This window comes from Eulemur rufifrons, chromosome 21, assembly GCF_041146395.1.
Source record: "Eulemur rufifrons isolate Redbay chromosome 21, OSU_ERuf_1, whole genome shotgun sequence".
In the NCBI taxonomy this organism is placed as follows: Eukaryota; Metazoa; Chordata; class Mammalia; order Primates; family Lemuridae; genus Eulemur; species Eulemur rufifrons.
The window spans coordinates 20,348,823-20,366,056 of record NC_091003.1 but is presented as its reverse complement, the minus strand read 5'-3'; the positions used below and the strand labels follow the sequence as shown (position 1 = coordinate 20,366,056).

The window sequence follows — 17,234 nt, the reverse complement described above, 5'->3', positions numbered from 1 at the left end:
TCCAAGTTTTTGAAAAGTGTCGTCTGTGTGTAGCATCTTCACTTACATCACAAGTACACCTCTACTTACTACAGCCCAGAGCCTGTCCCCACCACTCCACTGAAGCTTTTATCACCGTGTCAGCGGCTTCCAAAGAGACAAATCGGGGGACATTCTCTAGTCTTTACCTTTTTCTGGGCTTCCCCCTGCATCAGCTGCTGTTGAACACTTTTTGGAGCTCTCTGCTCACTTAGCCTTGACAACATTTCTGCGCCTTGGTGCTCCTGAAACTTCTCCTTCCTGGTCTCTACCTGCCTACTCCGTGCCCCAGTTCTCACCTGGCTGTTGTTTTCCGCACCTGATTGCAGTCGGTTCTCCTCTTGTCATTTTGAATCCCCAGGTGACACCTAAGTCTAGATCACCAGCTCTTACGTTCTCCCAAGTTTTAAACTTACACGTCTTACCTAATTGCCTACGCTGATCACGAACTGGGTGTCTCCCTGATGTTTCAGCTCAGCATATCGGAGAGGAAACCCATGCCTCCCCATCCACTCTATGTTCCCGGGGTCACTCGGTGGTTCTGTCATTCATAAAAGCCACCCGAGCTGGAGCCCTTGAGTCATCTTGGGCTATCACCCCCCTCTCTCCTCCCATATTCGACTGACCCGTACACCTTGTTTATTCTGCCCCACCTTCTCCCCAGCCACTCCTGACTTCGCTCTTCTGTTTTTCTCCACTCCCACTGCCAGCGAATTTAAGTCAAGCTGCCATCCCATCGTTTCTCTCCTAGACTCTGGCAAAGACCTCCCAACACCACCCTCCTTTCATCCATCCTCTGCTCTTCTGCCAGGACGATCCCTCTGAAATAAACGTCTGGTTTCCATGACTTCCCGTCACCGACAGCAGGGTCGGCAAGCTGCTGCCCACAAGCCAAATCTGGCCCCTGACCTGGTTTTGGATATGAAGTATTATTGAATCACAGCAATGCCCATTGTTTTTAACATGTTGTCCATGATTGCCTTTGCGCTACAATGGCAGGATTGATTAGTTGCTGCAGAGTCCACATAGCCCACAAAGCCAAAAGTATTTGCCATGAGGTCCTTTACAGAAAAGCTTTGCTGTCCTCTGCCCTGGGGGGTCGAATTCAAGTGCCTTAGCCTGGCTCACAGTGCCCTCCACGCTCCAGCCCTTGTCTATGTCTCTGGTCTCATTGTCCTCCATTTCTTCTTTGTAATTTGTGCCCCATGTGGTATTTAGCTCTTCCTTACACACTATGTGATCTCCCCGCTCTGCTCCTTTGTCCATGATATTCCAACCAGTTGGATCGTCCTCCGCATGTGTCTTCCCTTGTCTCCTCTTGCTCACCCCTCAGGACTCGGCTCATGCGTCACCTGCCTCAGGAGCCTCCCCTGGCTCCCTGGAGGGTCAGGTGCCTCTGTGGTTGTCTCGCAGACCCCAAATGTCCCTCTCCCATAGCACAGGCCGTGTTATGTCGATATCATCTGCTCAGGCATCTGTCTCCTTCGTGAGGCTGTGAGCCCCTTAAGGACATAAGCCCTGTCTCTGTCCTTCTTAAACCCCAATACCTAGTGCAGTGCCTGGCACATAGTAGGTGTTCAACAAATCTTCACTGAACAGATAAATGACCAGGGGACAGCACTCAGATGGCTTCTCTCCCAGGCAATTAAAAGGGTGACGTTGGTAACAAGCACCAAGGGGGGATTTGCCAGGCTGATTCACTGTCTCCTATTCCTCGCTGTTGACTTCTTTCTGAGGCAACAAGATGGCAGCCACCGGCTCCAAGCGCATGCCTGCCCCATTCTCAGCCCCACGGTAAAGAGGGTTTCTCTCTTCTCAACAGTTCCTCAAAAATCCCAAGCCTGCGTGAGTCACATGTCCGTCATTGAGCCAGCGTGGACGGTGGCACTGAAAGAGCTTCTCATGTTAGTTAGGCGTAAGCCAGTGTGCTCACCTGTCTCTGGGGTCATCCCACCAAACCACGGGAACGTTGAGAGGGGACGGGTTCCCCACAGGACGATGTAGGGGAGGTGGTACCTGAACAGGAGAGTGACACTGGGTAGATGACAACAGTAAGCGTAGCAAAGGTTCTCCACCCAGGGGAGGGCTGAGCTATGAGGGTGGACAGAGGGTGGAGACAGAGAATGGGGCGGCGGTGGTGGGGGTGGGGAAACATGTTAGGGTGTTTGGAGTCCCTATGTGGTAACCTTGCAAAATCCAAATCAAATGGACTGTCCTGGTCAGAGACTTTATTTATCCCTAACTTTCAGTGGCCGGTCTAACACAAGATAATTAGTGACGCTGTGATTTGAATTTATTACCAAACCCGGTCCTCTACGGTTGCTATTGGACTTGTACCATATTGCAGTGTGAACATGGAGATTATTGTATAAATTATTCTCACTCACATAATCATCGTGATTTTAATTACTGTGTAATCTTTGCTAATTACTGTTGTATGTATCGTTTGCCTTGGTGCCGATTTAACACGACTGCTTTTCGTTTGGCTAAAAGATGGCATTGCAACTTTTCCTTTTTCTGGGGAAAATGTGGCTTTCTGTAAATATTTGCAGCCCCGAACGCTTGGCTTGTGGTTTCTTAGTTTAAAAGGAAAATATTTAGATACCACCGCCACCCCCATTTGTTTTTATTTGGGATAAGGCTAGATTGAATTAGTAAAAAGGTCTAAATTATAGGGTATTGTTTTAAAAATAAAGTTGTATTACTTTCAAGGAAATGCAATTACTCTACTACAGCAGTGAAGCCAAGGATGGGTCATGTGAGGGCTGCTTAAATGATTAGATAAGACTCGTTTGTAATTAGTTCATTAATTATGTATATGTGAATGGATGGTACTTGGCGTTAAAAACAGCTTGTTCTCAAAGTAGGTTAAGCATCTGATGCTAATCTTATTTCAATAGTACATTTATTTACTGGTCGCTGCATTCTCAGAGGTACAGCTCAGAATAATTTTAATCCATCCTGAATACACTTAATGAATGGGACTCTCATGAATATGGTTTTATGTCTTCCTAGGACATAATGGTTCTTTTCAGTTTTATCAGTCTTAGTAAGCTGAGTGGAAAGGATGTTGAAACTGAATGCACAGGAATACTCAGTGCAAAGGCGTTGACCATGGACCCAAGGTCTGCGTAAGTGGGAGCAGGTGAAGTCTGGATGTGGACACAGGATTCACCCTTGGGACCCACACCCCTCTCAGACAGGTTTCCATGAAAGGAAGGTTATTTTCTGTATAGAACTCCAGGTCTTGAATGGTAGGTCTGCGGACCTTTCAGAAAATCTGAGGCTTACCTAAGCGAGCTGCAAGTTTGTATAAAACCATTTGGATTAATCACTGATGGTTCGGAACATTCTTTTAGAATCTGTGGTTCTCTTGATGGAGGTAATGTTTTATTAAATAAACTTATTATTGAAATATACATACAAAAAAGTGCATCTTGATGAAATTTTCAAAAAAATTAATCATACCTCTGTAATGACTGCCAAAATCAAGACTGCATCATTACCGGGTGCCCCTAAAAGTTCCTGTTTTCCATTCAAGTCACGACCTCCTCCTTCCTCAAAGATAACCACCACCCTGGCTTCTGACACCATGAATTAGATATGCTTGTTTCTGAACTCAATGTAATTGGAAGTATCTGGTATATATGGTATATACGCTTTCGATTCTGGCTTCTTTCAATATTATATTTGTAGGCCCCATTCACGTTGTTGCATGTAGCAGCAGTTCATTTGTTTTCGTTGCTCTGTAGTCCCTAACAGTGGTTCCCAACTGGGGACAATTTTGTACACGTGTGCGCTTGTGCACACGGGCACACACACACACAGGGGACAGTTCACAATGTCCGGACACATTTTTGGCTGTCACAACTGGGGGTTACTACTGGCATCTAATAGGTAGAGGTCAAAGATGCTGCCAAATATTCCTACAATGCACAGGACAGACCACATAGAATTATCTGGTCCAATATGGCAATCATGCCACCACTGAGAAACTCTAGTCTATAATATTTCATTATGTGAGTATAAAATAATTAATTCATTCTATTATTTATAGATATTTAGGTTGTTTCCAATTTCACACTACAATAAATAACACAACTATGCACAATCTTGTGCATATCTTTCATTGCATGAATGTACAGATTTCTGTTGGGTGTGGATTCAGGTGTAGAATTGCTGAGTCACAGATGTATTTTCATCTTTGGTAAATACTATCAAAACAGTTGTTCCAATTTATGTCCCCACCAGCAGGGAATGAATGTTCCAGTTGCTCCACGTCCTTGCCAATACCTGGTTTTGTTATTTTTTTTAAAAAAAGTTACCTATTCTAGTGGATATAAGTAGTGTCAGATTTTGGTCTTAACTTGCATTTCCCTGGTAAATAAATCTTTTTATGTGCTTATATCTTTATTTGAATACCCTCTTTAGGAAGTGTCTGATAAAGTCTTTTGCCCATTATTTTTTTTCCTCTTTGGTTATCCATCTATTTTATATTGATTTGTAGGAGTTCTTTGTATATTCTACGTGCAAGTCCTTTAAAGGGTGTGTGGGTATATCCCATTCAGTGGCTTGCCTTTTTCACTCTCTGAAGTGCTTTATTTTGATAAACAGAGTTCTTAACTTTAACATAACCTAATTTATAATTTTTCCCTTATGGTTGGTGCTTTTTATATACTGTTGAAGAATTATTTGTCTACTTTCAAATCATGAAAATATTCCCTTATGTTTTTTTTGTAGATGCCATATTGATTTACTTTTTATATCTAGATATACAATGCAAGAGGAATTGATATTTCTTTATGGCGTGAAGGAGGAATTAAGTTGCATTGTTTTCCATAAAGATATCCAATTGGCCCAGCACATATATTTTATAGACATAATATGTTCCACATTGAACGACAGTATCATTTTGTCGTAAATCGAAGAATCTTATATGCATAGATATGTTTCTGAACTCTGTTCTATTCCACTTTTTAAATTTTTCCATCCATGAGCTGATACAGTGTTGCCTTAGTTAATGTAGCTTTATACAGCAAGTCTTGATACCTGGGAGTATAATTTCTCTGTAGCGACGCTTCTTCAAGATCAACAAATGACTCTCAGGTTAAGTGCCACATCACACTGTGCTCACCTTCAGCTTATTTCCCTCTTTCCAGAATTTGGCCCTTCGAAACCTGACTGCTTTGGTGACTCTCCAACGTCCTTAAATTTGAATTCTTCTTCTCTGGTTTTTCTAAGTGGGGATTTCCTCTGGGTCAAGCCAGTCTATCACATCTGGAAGCTGACTGCGGAGCTCAACTTTTACTCCCTTTGCTAAATTAACTTTTTTCTCTTAGTTCTTATGCCTACAAAGACACGAAGTTTCACTCATATTTTCCCCCAGCTGTAACTTGACGAATCTACCTCCCCCTCTAGAACGTAAGTTCCTTGAAGGCAAGAGTTATTCATTTCTGTGTCGACAACATCTGGTGTCATGACACTCAATAAATGATTCCAGATGGATGTCAGGAGAGATGAATGGATGAATCATTTCCATATTCACTTAAAACTGCACTTTCATGGGGAGCTGAGCGCTTTTATGAATAAGTCTGAGATTTTATGTGGCTATTGCAATTTACAATACACAGGTGAGGCAATGTCTCTGATGGACAATGAAAGGATGCATTTAGTTGACTGCAAATATCTTGGATCTACCTAGAGATTTTAATTCCTCTTCATATATAGAAGTATATTCTTTCAAAATATTGTGGAAATTAGATCAGAAGGTAAAAGACCCAGATTTTGGAGCTGGTACTTCCACCATCTCATCAGAGTGTGTGACGCAGAAGTTCTATCTCCTTCTCTGTTTTTTCCAGGTGTAAAATGAGAGGCTCAAACCAGATGAGGTCCCATCTCCCAGAACCCTCTCAGTTCTGATATTCCAGAAGTTGATAACATCCTGTAGAAATGAAATCAGGCTCCTAGCTTGGCCTTAGGAGTACAAGGAACTCACTCTAGACTGTGCACTGGACGTCGGTTTCTAATCTTGTTTTTAAGCCAAGAGAAGTTGCTTTGACTGGCTGATCACAGGGATCCCGGGGTCTGGATTAAGCAGCACAGGTGAGGCAGGTGGAGGCTTGTGTGCATCCTTCCTGCATTCCCCCAGTCCTGTATCTCTCTATGCCTGCATTCCTTCCTTCTTTCCAGTCCACAAACTTTCCTCGGAGCATTCTTCTTGATGTTGAGGATTCGTAGAAGAATGCAGTCTAGTCCAGAAACTAACATTTCTCTTGGGAGATACAGCTAAGGAAATAAACAATCATTGTGCAGAGAGGAGTGTAGCAGGCTGTGGGAGTCACAAGAGGGCCCAGCCCCACCTGGGAGGTGGGTAAAGCCTTCCTAGGGGAGGCTGTAGCTGGGCTGAGCACTGAAGGGCGAGTAAAAATGTCTGTCTGTCTGATTTTGTTTTTAATATAGAGAGATGATTATTCAGAATCACCTGAAATGTATCACCTCCTTCTCCTCTTACTTTCTCCACCCTTCTTTCTGTCTTTCTTCTTTTTATTTTTAACAACAGAAGTGTGGGGGTGCCATCAACTATTAGCTTCTATCTTAATTTGATAATTGCCAACAATTTCCACATTGACATCTTTTCTATCTTTAGTTCCTTCTCCATGTCTATCTGTCTCTAAACGGATTTTCTTTCTTTTCTTTCCTTTCCTTCTCTCTCTCTCCCTCTCCAATACGAAAATAGGTTGAAAACACCGTGACGCCATGACAGTTCCCCTGAAATAGTTTCACATCTTTCTCCCAAGAAAGACATTTCCTAACTATTGTGCCACTATCACATCTCAGAAAATTAACAAATCCATAAAATTGTCTGAGATCGTGACATTCATATCACCCAACGGTCCTAAAATTGCCTTGTATCAACTGTCTTTTTTTAAAAGAAGGATCCTATTAAGGATACTCATTACATTTGATTATGATTTTTTAGTCTCTTGAAGAAAGATAATAGACTTTATTTTAGAGCAGTTGTAGATTTACAGAGAGATTGAACAGAAAGTACAGAGAGCTCCCATAAACTCCGTGTCCCTTTGCATAGTTTTCCCAATTATTAACATCTTGTACTAATCTTTAGTCTCTTTTAAAGCTAGAATGATTCCCTTGCTCGCTCTGGGCAGCTCTGTGCAAAAACCACTGGTCTTAGTAGCCAGTAGGAATGCTGGAGTGATGCCAAGGCCAGTTCTGCCGGCCCGGGTGTCCACGGAGGGCACGTCTCTGGATTGGTTTTAAAAAATGTCAAGGACTCAGCACCTGCTTATGCATCAGATAGAAGAGCAAGCAAGCCTTGAGAGTTATCTTGGCTCATAAAAACTGCCATATTATGAGGAATAGAGAATATTTACAGTGTCTGTTTCCTGACTCTCTTCTCCATACATTCGGGCCAGGAGTGGCCAGGCTTGGCATGGGTTGCTGCTAATTTCACTGCGTCCCTGCTCACCATCAACCCTGCTGCCGTGGCCATCCCACCCGCTGCCACTCTCCTAGCTCCTCTCAGCCAGGTGGCCTTCCTGAGCCTCTGTTTCCTTGCCTGTGGAAGTTAGATCTCAGTCCTTGCTGGACACGGGTTTTGCAGATTGAATAAGCTAAGAGTTGGCAGGAGGAATCTTCTGCTCCTTCTTGGATTGTCTTTGTTGGCCCATCACCACCATGCACATCCTACTTCTCTTCCAAAGCCTGACTCAACCTACCCCCTCTAGAAAGGCTGTGCACCCCAGGTGGGGGTACTTACTGCTCTCTCCCTCACCACCTCCTGCAGCACTGGTAGCCTGTGGTTCACGGTTTACCCGGAATTCCTTGCTCTGCTGACTTTTCTTGATGGGTTTGTCCAGATTCCACACCTGCCGTGTGCTCTCCAGGAGGGGAAGGCAGCCTGTCTTCTACTGACGTGAGCCCAGCTGAGCACTGCAGAGAGTCAGACAGACCCGTGTGAGAGTCTCAGCTCTGCTACCTCCTCAGCAAGCCCATCTGCCTCTCCCAGCCTCAGCTTCCTCTTCTGTAAACTGGGACAATAAAGGGCGGTCAAGCAGAGCAGCCAGGAGGCAAAGATCTAGAGTGGGACTCCTTGGTTTAAATCCATTTATTGCGTGAGAAATTACCTATCCTTTCTGAGCCTCATTTCTGACATGGGGTGATCACAATAGTGTCTACTTTAGAGGATTTTTTTGAAGATAAAATTGAGTCATAGGCCGGGCGCGGTGGCTCACGCCTGTAATCCTAGCACTCTGGGAGGCCGAGGTGGGCGGATCGTTTGAGCTCAGGAGTTCGAGACCAGCCTGAGCAAGAGCGAGACCCCATCTCTACTAAAAATAGAAAGAAATTATATGGACAGCTAAAAATATATATAGAAAAAATTAGCCGGGCATGGTGGTGCATGCCTGTAGTCCCAGCTACTCGGGAGGCTGAGACAGTAGGATCGCTTGAGCTCAGGCGTTTGAGGTTGCTGTGAGCTAGGCTGACGCCACGGCACTCACTCTAGCCTGGGCAACAGAGTGAGACTCTGTCTCAAAAAAAAAAAAAAAAAAAAAAATTGAGTCATGTCCACAAAACCTAAAGGCACAATATATAGTAGCTGTTATTACATGGAATTCACTTGCATACCACAGGTGCTAAATAAATGCCTCACGTGCGTGCATCATGCACATTCCTGGGCACCATGTCAGCCTTTATTATAGACTAGCAATTGTTACTTTGGACTCAGTTACCAAATCTTCAGGGCATCTTAAAAAGACATCTAGTTTCCTATCCCAGGCCTCACCAGTATTAAAGAACATCAATATGTTTTTAATTTCCTCTTTAATTTCAGGGTGTGGATGAAGAATGGGTGTGACAACACGCCTCTGGGGATGATTCATGGTGTCATTAAATCTGCATCCAGTTTCCTGTAGCTGCGACTGGCCCAGGCTCTGACCAGACTCAGACCTGGGAATTATATCTTTTTGCTGGGTGATTACATCAAATGCCAGGGAATCCAGCATCTCCTGGGATGCTGACTTGGACCTGATGGGTTTTTTTGTTGTTGTTGTTCGTTATGTCTCAGTGGATTTTCAAAAATATATCTGTGTAGATGTAAGTTTGACGGATTGAGGTTTCCTCTTAGCCTTCTGCCCGGTGGGCACGTTGATGGAGCGGAAGGAGAAAGAATGAGCTTCATATCTGGCCGACGAGGGTTCAAATCCTGACCCTGCCATTTAGCAGTATGACCTTGAGCAAACGGACTGTCACCAGTGAGCCTCAGTTGCCTTATCTGTGAGATGGGGTGATGATACTGATCTCGATGTGTACAAAATCAGTTCACAGATAGGTACCTTGCTTATTCTTCAACCAATATTCAGGAAGCACCTGCTACCGAGGTCAGCAGTAGAGGTAAAATGATGGGGGCACATTCGCAAGATACTCTGGCAGGGGGAGGGGTGTGGTCCAAGCAGGACACGCTGTCTGGGTAGCTGGCCTGCTCTGAGGCTGAACCAGCCACTTCAATCTCCGCTTCCCTTTCCTACGCTGCTCAGAAGAGACTCACACAGAGGAATTGTTTATTCTTGAACATCTGCCCTCAGTCTGGGATCTTCTCTAGCCCTGAGGGTTGGGGTCATTAAAGAATCAAACAAGGGTTAAGGTTTTTGAATATATATTTATTCATTATTAGTAGTGCTTTGAAACAAACAGGTAACGTATGCAAGTTTAACTGTAGTGTCCTTTGCCTTGCTAGAAATACCGGGAGTAGATGGAAGCAGAACTGGCCAGCACTCACGGGCATCATCTCTCATTCCCAACAAGACCCTGTGACCCAGGACGTTGTCCTCCCACTTTTACAACTGAGCAAGTTCAGGCTCCAAAAGATACCTGGCTCAGAAGAGACAGAGCCAGGGTTTGAACCTAAGCCTGTCTGCTTCTGAAGCTCTTTTTTTTTCTTTTTGTTTTTTAGCCTCGAAAGCTAGGGAAAAAGTGGGAATTTCAGTATTCCTGAGTTTTCATATCCTAGTTTACCTAATAATCCTGCATAATTCGAAGTAATCAATACTTAGAGCATTTTCATATAAATGCTCTTATTCATCAATTTACTTAATCAACATTTGTTGGAACCTACTATGCGGCAGACACTGGAGCATCGCTCATAAATTGCACATATATTTATTGAACACCTACTATGTGCCAGAGGCCTGGAGATTCATTCATTCATCTGACACGTGCTATGGAGAACCTACTATGTACCAACCCTGTGCTTCCCTCATTCATTCAACACAGATTTACTAAGCACCTACTATGCGCTAGGACACTGAGGCACTGGTAACAGTGAATACAGTGAATAAAGATCCCTGCCCCCATGGAGCGCTCATCTTCACCACACTGCAGGGTTGATCTGGTTTCACCCATTTTACAGCTGAGTAAACTGAGGCCTAAAGAAGTTAGGTGACAATCCCAAGGCCCCATGGCTAGTGAGTTGCAGAACCATATAGGTCCCAAACCGTAACGACATTATCTAGACTAGGTGACGTAGGAATTACTATTAACCCTTTGTGTCATATCACAGGCTCTGGAAAAGATTACAGAGAAGGCTGTTCCTGGTTGTGGCCCTGGGGTTGCAACCCCACCCCTGCCACTTCCCAGCTGCCTGTGCTTATGGAGGTCACCATGCAACCTCTCTGTGACTGGAGGTCGTAATCCCTGCCTCACGGGGCTGCCAAGAAGTCAGGGGCTGTCAGTTTGTCCTCCCTTGTATCCCAGGCACGGTGCCTGGCACACAGTAGGTGCTCAGCCATGGGTAGCCATGGTGGTGATTGACTGTCCCCTTCACTCAATTACAGGACCAGCCCCTGGAAGGTATGCCAGGAGGCTGTTCCTTTTTTGGACCGTGGGGCAGGCAGCGGAAGTCCCCAAGGTCTTTCTGGAGCTTCTCCTTAGAGAGCAACAGCACCCCCCATTCCTGCGCACACCTGTCTCCCAGGGACCCGCAGAGCCTTGCATACATCATCCCTCCCCGGCCCAGGCTCTGGGAGGCAGGCGTCTTGACTATCCGCCATCCATCTGTCATGCAATGCCAGTGGAGTCCCATCTGAGTCAGGCCATCCTGTAAGGACGGCCGGAAGAAAAAGATAAAAGAGTCTTCCTCGGGCTCTTGGATGAAGTCAGGTGTGTTTGGAGTGACCAAAGCTGGGACAGGAAGGGACTGGATCATGCAGCCTCCGACAGCAGAGCTTAGGGTCATCACCCCGAAGACTACGAGAGGGTGGCTAACTCAGATTAAGATCTGCAGTCTCTACCCAGACAGGCGGGCAGGCGAGGAACCCTGCATCCCTGAGGGGCGAGGCAGACGGGAGCTAGAAGAAGCAGGCGCAGAGCTGTAGGTGGATTTCTGCAAGGCAAAGCCAGGAGGAAGTGCTCAGCCTGGCGTAGGTGGCTTCTTTCTTTCTTTCCATCTTCCCCTCCCCTCCTCATCCCTCCTCTCTCCCTCCTCCTGCTTCCCCCACCACCTCTCCTCTCCGGTTCCCCAGGAGTCTACACAGCATGGCTTGTGTTCGTTCCTGTTTCAAGCTCATCGGCTGAGGCTCCAAAGGCACCAGGCCATTCTGGAAAGGTCGGACTCAGCTCACCCCAATCCCGAGACCTCAGGCCCTTGTCCCCTCCTCCCCCTGTGGCAGCCCGGCTGGGTCTGAGTGGCTTCCGCACCTGGTGGAAGGCATCGCTCCTTCTGCGCCCTCCCCACCTGGACACCGGCATTCCCAGCCTGCGACCTCCAGGCCCCCACTTCTGAACTCTGGCTGCGTCTCCACGGGCCCAGCCTAGCCCACTTTTATTTCAAAGTTGAAGAAGGCAGTTCCTCAGTCGCCCACCTGCAGGGCATACGCGGCATCCCCCTCTCTCCCTCTTGCCTTTGGCTTCGGTCCCCTCCTTCCCCTCCTCTTCATCACCCCCGCCCTGTCCTCTTCCTCACCATCCCCCCAACCCATTCTTACTTCCTCTTCTTTTCCCGTCTAACCCTCCCTCTCTTCTTCTCCCCTCCTCTCTGCCCTCCCTCCACTTCTCTCTTTCCCCCTTCTTTGTGTACCTGGATTGAATTCTACAACATTTACTGCTATGTCCTGGGCTCCGTGCTAACTCAGGAGACGCAGAAGTGACAGTCAGCAGGGTCCTGCCAGTCCAGGCTTGTGGTCTGTGATTCTCCTACCTCCCCCCTTTCATTCCCTTTTTCCTGTGTCCCTGGTGCATCTTCCCTCCTCCTCCTCCTCATCCTGTGACTTCTCTTCCCTCCCTCTCCCCATGCCCTGCCCTGGCATCTGCGGCCACTGGTGGCGGTGGGAGCTGGGGTGAGCAGGACAGGACGGCAGAGTCCCAGGAGCCTCAGTGACAGGAGCCTCCGCCGCTGCCATCCTCACGTGGCAGGCGACGGATGAGACAGCGTGTCGAAGACACATTCATCACACCCGCCTCCTTTCGGGGCCAGGACAGGACGGAAATGACTTTTGCCAGCTCTGCGGCAGCCCACCGCCCCTGGCAGCTCCAAGCTGCTTATTAAAAAAGAAAAAAACACACAGGCGTCTGTGAATGCCAACTTGCCGTGTATTAGGGGAGCGGTTGCAAGGCAATAATGTTGACAAACACACCTTCAGGGGGTCATACAGGGACCCTCCGTCTCCTCTCCCAGCCTGTGTCCAGCTGCGGGAGCCCACGCTGCTCACAAATGACGAGATGCAAGGTCACCGGCCCGTTCATGCTTCTGGGACGTCCCTCTTGGAACTTCCACTGAGGCTTTCGTTGAGTCCAGCGCAGGGGTTGGGCTCTGAAGAGTCAGAGACTAGGAGTAGTGACAACCTTCCTTGTTAATGGCTCATGATTGACAGCCACTCATTATTAGTTACTAATTTTTCACCCTAACCCTCCGCCATTATTTGAGTAATGAGGCGCCAGGCACAGGATCAAGGGCTCTTCCTTCATGCTCCTAACTTCCCCGTGAGTTCGGCTCTGTGACCCGGGGGCGGGGGAGAGGAAGGGGCACTTCCGGTAAAGGGAACAGCAAGTGCAAACCCGGATCAGGGAGGGCGTGGCCTGTCCCAGGAGACCAGTGTAGCCTGGCACAGTGGGGAAGAGGGGGGGCATGGCGGGGGGAGTCCGACCACGCAGGAGGAGGACGGGAGATGCTGAGGACAGCGAGAGAGCAGGCGGCTCACCTGACCACCACCCCAATCCCAGGTCCCCTCACCAGCCCCAGACCATGGGGTCAACTCTCCTCCCCCATCTGACACGGGCAAGAGGGAGGGGCAGGGGATCCCAGCCAGCTCTGGGTCTCATCCCGCCAGCCCCAGAGGGGACAGGCTCCTGGGATGGTTGACGCTCTGTCCTCAGGAGCTCAGGCAGGCAGCATCTAGGTGCCTGTCTCCATCGGTTCTGGCTGCTGTAGCCAAAATACCATAGTCTGGGTGGCTACTAAACAACAGAAATTTATTTCTCATAGTTCTAGAGGCTGGGAAATCCAAGATCCAGGTCCCGCCATATTCAGTGTCGGGTTCATAGAAGGTCATCTTCTCACTGTGAACTCACGTGGTGGAAGGGGCACGGGAGCCCTCTGGGGTCTCTTATAATAGCGATGCTAATCCCATCCAGGAGGGCTCTGCTCACATGACCTAATCATCTCCCCAAAGGCCTCGCCTCCTAACACCATCACATTGGAGATTAAGTTTCCACATATGAATTTTGGGGGGACACGACGTCCAGTCTATTGCAATCCTACCCATTTCCCTGGAAAAGAACTTGATCCCCTACCCGATCCGTCCCCTCCCGTTCCTTCCGAGGCATCACCTCCAGGGGCTTTGGGCTTGGCTTCCTTCCCAGATTCAAAAGCCACTGAAGGCATCGTGGTCAGTCCTTTTTCTCCTAAACTGTGCCGTGTGATCGTGGGTAGAGGTGGCCGGCAATATCCCGCTGAGCAGGCGAGAAGCCTTCTCCAGAGTCTTGTTGCAGAATCCCATCACCCTCTGTGTCTGGAACTCTCACTCCTGCAATTGTCCTGTTAGAGTTCGAGCAACAAAGCACTCAGAGGCGTGGGTCTCACGATCGGAAACCTATGTCTGCATTGCTCTCGGCCTCAGTTCCGGCCTGAGCCCGAGGCTTTGTCTGCAATGCCAGCGCTCTGACATTTGGTGCCTCTTTTGCTCTTGCATAAATTATAACTTTGCTGGTGGGCGGGAAGCGGGTAGTTTCTCCTAGAGGGAGGAAAAATAGATTTTATGTATGAAAGGAAGGGTTGATGGACTCCAGTCTCTCTCCTTTACATGAGGCCCTTTATTTTATGGTCTATAATTTTGTCCCATTGCGAGGTTCCTGCTTTTCCGAGGCAAAGTGTTTTTGGCGCCGCTGCAACAAACTCCCTCTGCATAAAAACCGCGTCTGGTGTGGGCCCAGAATAGCAACCGTCTGTCCGCTTGTGTATAGCCTTGGTTTCAAGCTGGTTTCATGTGAATCTTTCCTCTTGGGGGGGGGGGTGGTGGTGGTATCGATTTTACCCTCCTCCCCCAAGAAACCTCACCCCATGAAATAATCCGGGATGTTGTAGAGCGGCCCTGGGAGACGCACGAGTGGATCATTGGCTCTCAGAGCCCCGCTCGGTGGGACTGTCCTCTGGGCTGGGCCCTAAATAAATAAATAGCCCCTGTGTGCCCCCTTCTCATCTTGAAGAGGCAAATGATTTATTTCACAGTAGGCTCTGGGATGATAGGTCCTATCCTGTCAGATATGATGCCTCATAAATCTAATTCATCCTTCCTAGCTACAGTTTTAATCTACTCAAATGTACTTAGCTGGGTTTAATTATAGACAGAAATTGCGTTTCAGAAAGCAACAAGAAATCATTTACATGGCTTGAATTTGCACATTAAATCATACAGTTCATTTGAGAGTGCGTTAGGGATGGCATTTCCAAAGAAAACTAATATTAGTGCCTGTGCTTAGTGGCTCTCACGCCGATTGCACAGATTGTCTGAATTGTACAATTTCCACTGACTGCATTTTTCTTCTGGGCACAGGATGAACGAAGAGGCCGGGGCTGCTGAGACGACCCAACCCGCGTCGGCGCTGAGCGGAGCCCGGGATGTCCGTAGCAAGACCTCGGGGGACACGTCCGTCTCTCCCCACTTGCTCCGCCGGCAGAAGTATTGTCATTTTGGGGACGATGAAGGGTCTGGCGTCAAGAGAAAGCCCACGGAGAGATTGGAAGCTTGGTCTTCTCCCCTGGCTCCTCGGAGTAGAGAAACATCCCCGCTGTCACGGGAAAAGCTGCCCAGTCCTTCTGCGGCCCTCTCGGAGTTCGTGGAAGGACTTCGGAGAAAGAGAGCCCAGAGAGGCCGGGGGTCCACGCTGGGCCTGGAGGACTGGCCCACTCTCCCCATTTATCAGACTACCGGGGCTTCCACGCTAAGGAGGGGCAGAGCCAGCAGCGATGAGGGAGACCTCTCACTGAGGTGTGGGGCAAAATCACCCCTGGAATTGGAGGGGGCCGCTGGGACATCGGCTGGCCTCCTGCGGTCCACCAGTCTGAAATGCATCTCTTCAGACGGCGTCCAGGGCACAGCCCTGCTGCCCGAGAAGCCAAAGACCCGGTTCAGTTCCTGCGAGTCCCTCTTAGAATCCACACCAAGCTTGGGGAGAAAACTGAGCTCTCCGACCAGACCCAGGGACGTGCTCTTGTCACCCACACTGCGTCCTCGGAGGCGGTGTCTGGAGTCCTCAGTGGACGAGGCGGGCTGTCCCGACCTCGGGAAGGAGCCACTCGTCTTCCAGAACCGCCAGTTTGCCCACCTGATGGAGGACCCTCTAGGCAGCGACCCGTTCAGTTGGAAGCTCCCTAGCCTCAACTACGAACGCAAGACCAAAGTGGACTTTGATGACTTCCTCCCGGCCATCCGGAAGCCTGACACACCCGCGTCCTTGGCCAGGGCGGCCAAAGACAGGCAAGATGGTTCAAAGCGTTCGAGTGTCCACTTTGAGACGGAAGAGGCTGACCGTTCCTATCTCTCGGGGATCAAGACCATTTTGAAAAAGAGCCCAGAGCCCAGGGAGGACCCCGCCCACCTGTCCGACTCATCCTCATCCTCCAGCTCCATCGTGTCCTTCAAAAGTGCCGACAGCATCAAGAGTCGACCGGGAGTCCCACGACCTGCAGGTGACGGTGGTGAGCGCACGTCCCCCGAGCACAGAGAGCCGGGGGCCGGCAGGAAGGAGGACGACGTTGAGAGCATAATGAAGAAGTATCTGCAGAAGTAGGAACCGGTGCAGGTAAAAGCAACGGGCTGGGACCACTCTTCTTGGGGAATGACAACAAGAGAGTTCACCTGAGTGTGACAGCCTTAAGGAGACCAGGTGCTGTTAGTGCCTTTAGGGCCGGGACTGATGTCTCGAGAGACGAGGGTTTTGAGATGTTTTAGCTAAAGTAATGTGTTGCTTATCAGAATCCCTCTGCTGTATTTTTATTGTTTGAAATGCAGCCTCATCCAAAAGCAAGAGGGTCTTGGGGGATGATGCCAAAGAAGGTGCCAGACTTTTAGAGTTTCCCCATCCTGGTGTCAACTTCTTGATCCCGTTCTACATGGGGTCGGGGGAGCTGCGGTGGCTTCTGTTCACGTAAGGAGGGGAGACCTGTGGTGAGATCACAGATGCACAGAAGGCCGGCCGGAAGTGGCCTTCAGAATAGCAGAGCCCCATTCTTGCATTTTATAAAGAGGGAAACTGAGGCCCAAGGTTGGGGGTGCAGGGGGCAAGTGCAAAGATCACAGAACAATGGTGTGGAAGAAGCAAATTCTCTCAGCCCTCCCTCCTCCTCCCAGCACTGATCCCGGCACGTCCCGGAATAAAGGTAGGAAGAGGACTTCATTGCTGACAATGGCTTATATTGACTGAGAGTATATGTCAGGCAACACTTTAATACTCTTCCTAACCCCAAGCGGTGGTTAGTATTATTTATTCCCATTTTATAGGTTGATAAACTGAGGATCGGACAGCTTACGTCACTTGTAACAAAATCACCAAGGCAGAACTGGGATTCAAAACTCTAGAAGCCCTGCATTTCTCTCTAGAAGTTTTCCTTACGAACGCTTATTCCAGCCATCTCCGTGAGTGACGTCAGAGCTGCCCGACGGCCCACGGCCTTTGCATTAATAAATCTCCCAGTCGCCGAATCTCAG

At 48.4% G+C, this 17,234-nt stretch overlaps 1 protein-coding gene across 1 annotated transcript in view; it reads left to right on the top strand.

Moving 5' to 3' along the window:
- The window catches only part of MYO18B (myosin XVIIIB), a 231,417-nt gene extending 215,100 nt beyond the window's left edge, over window positions 1-16,317 (top strand). The window contains exon 42 of the mRNA XM_069497098.1: window positions 15,081-16,317. Within this exon, the coding sequence (XP_069353199.1) occupies window positions 15,081-16,317 (1,237 nt within the window). The remainder of the gene's footprint in view (window positions 1-15,080) is intronic.
- Window positions 16,318-17,234: the final 917 nt, after the last annotated feature.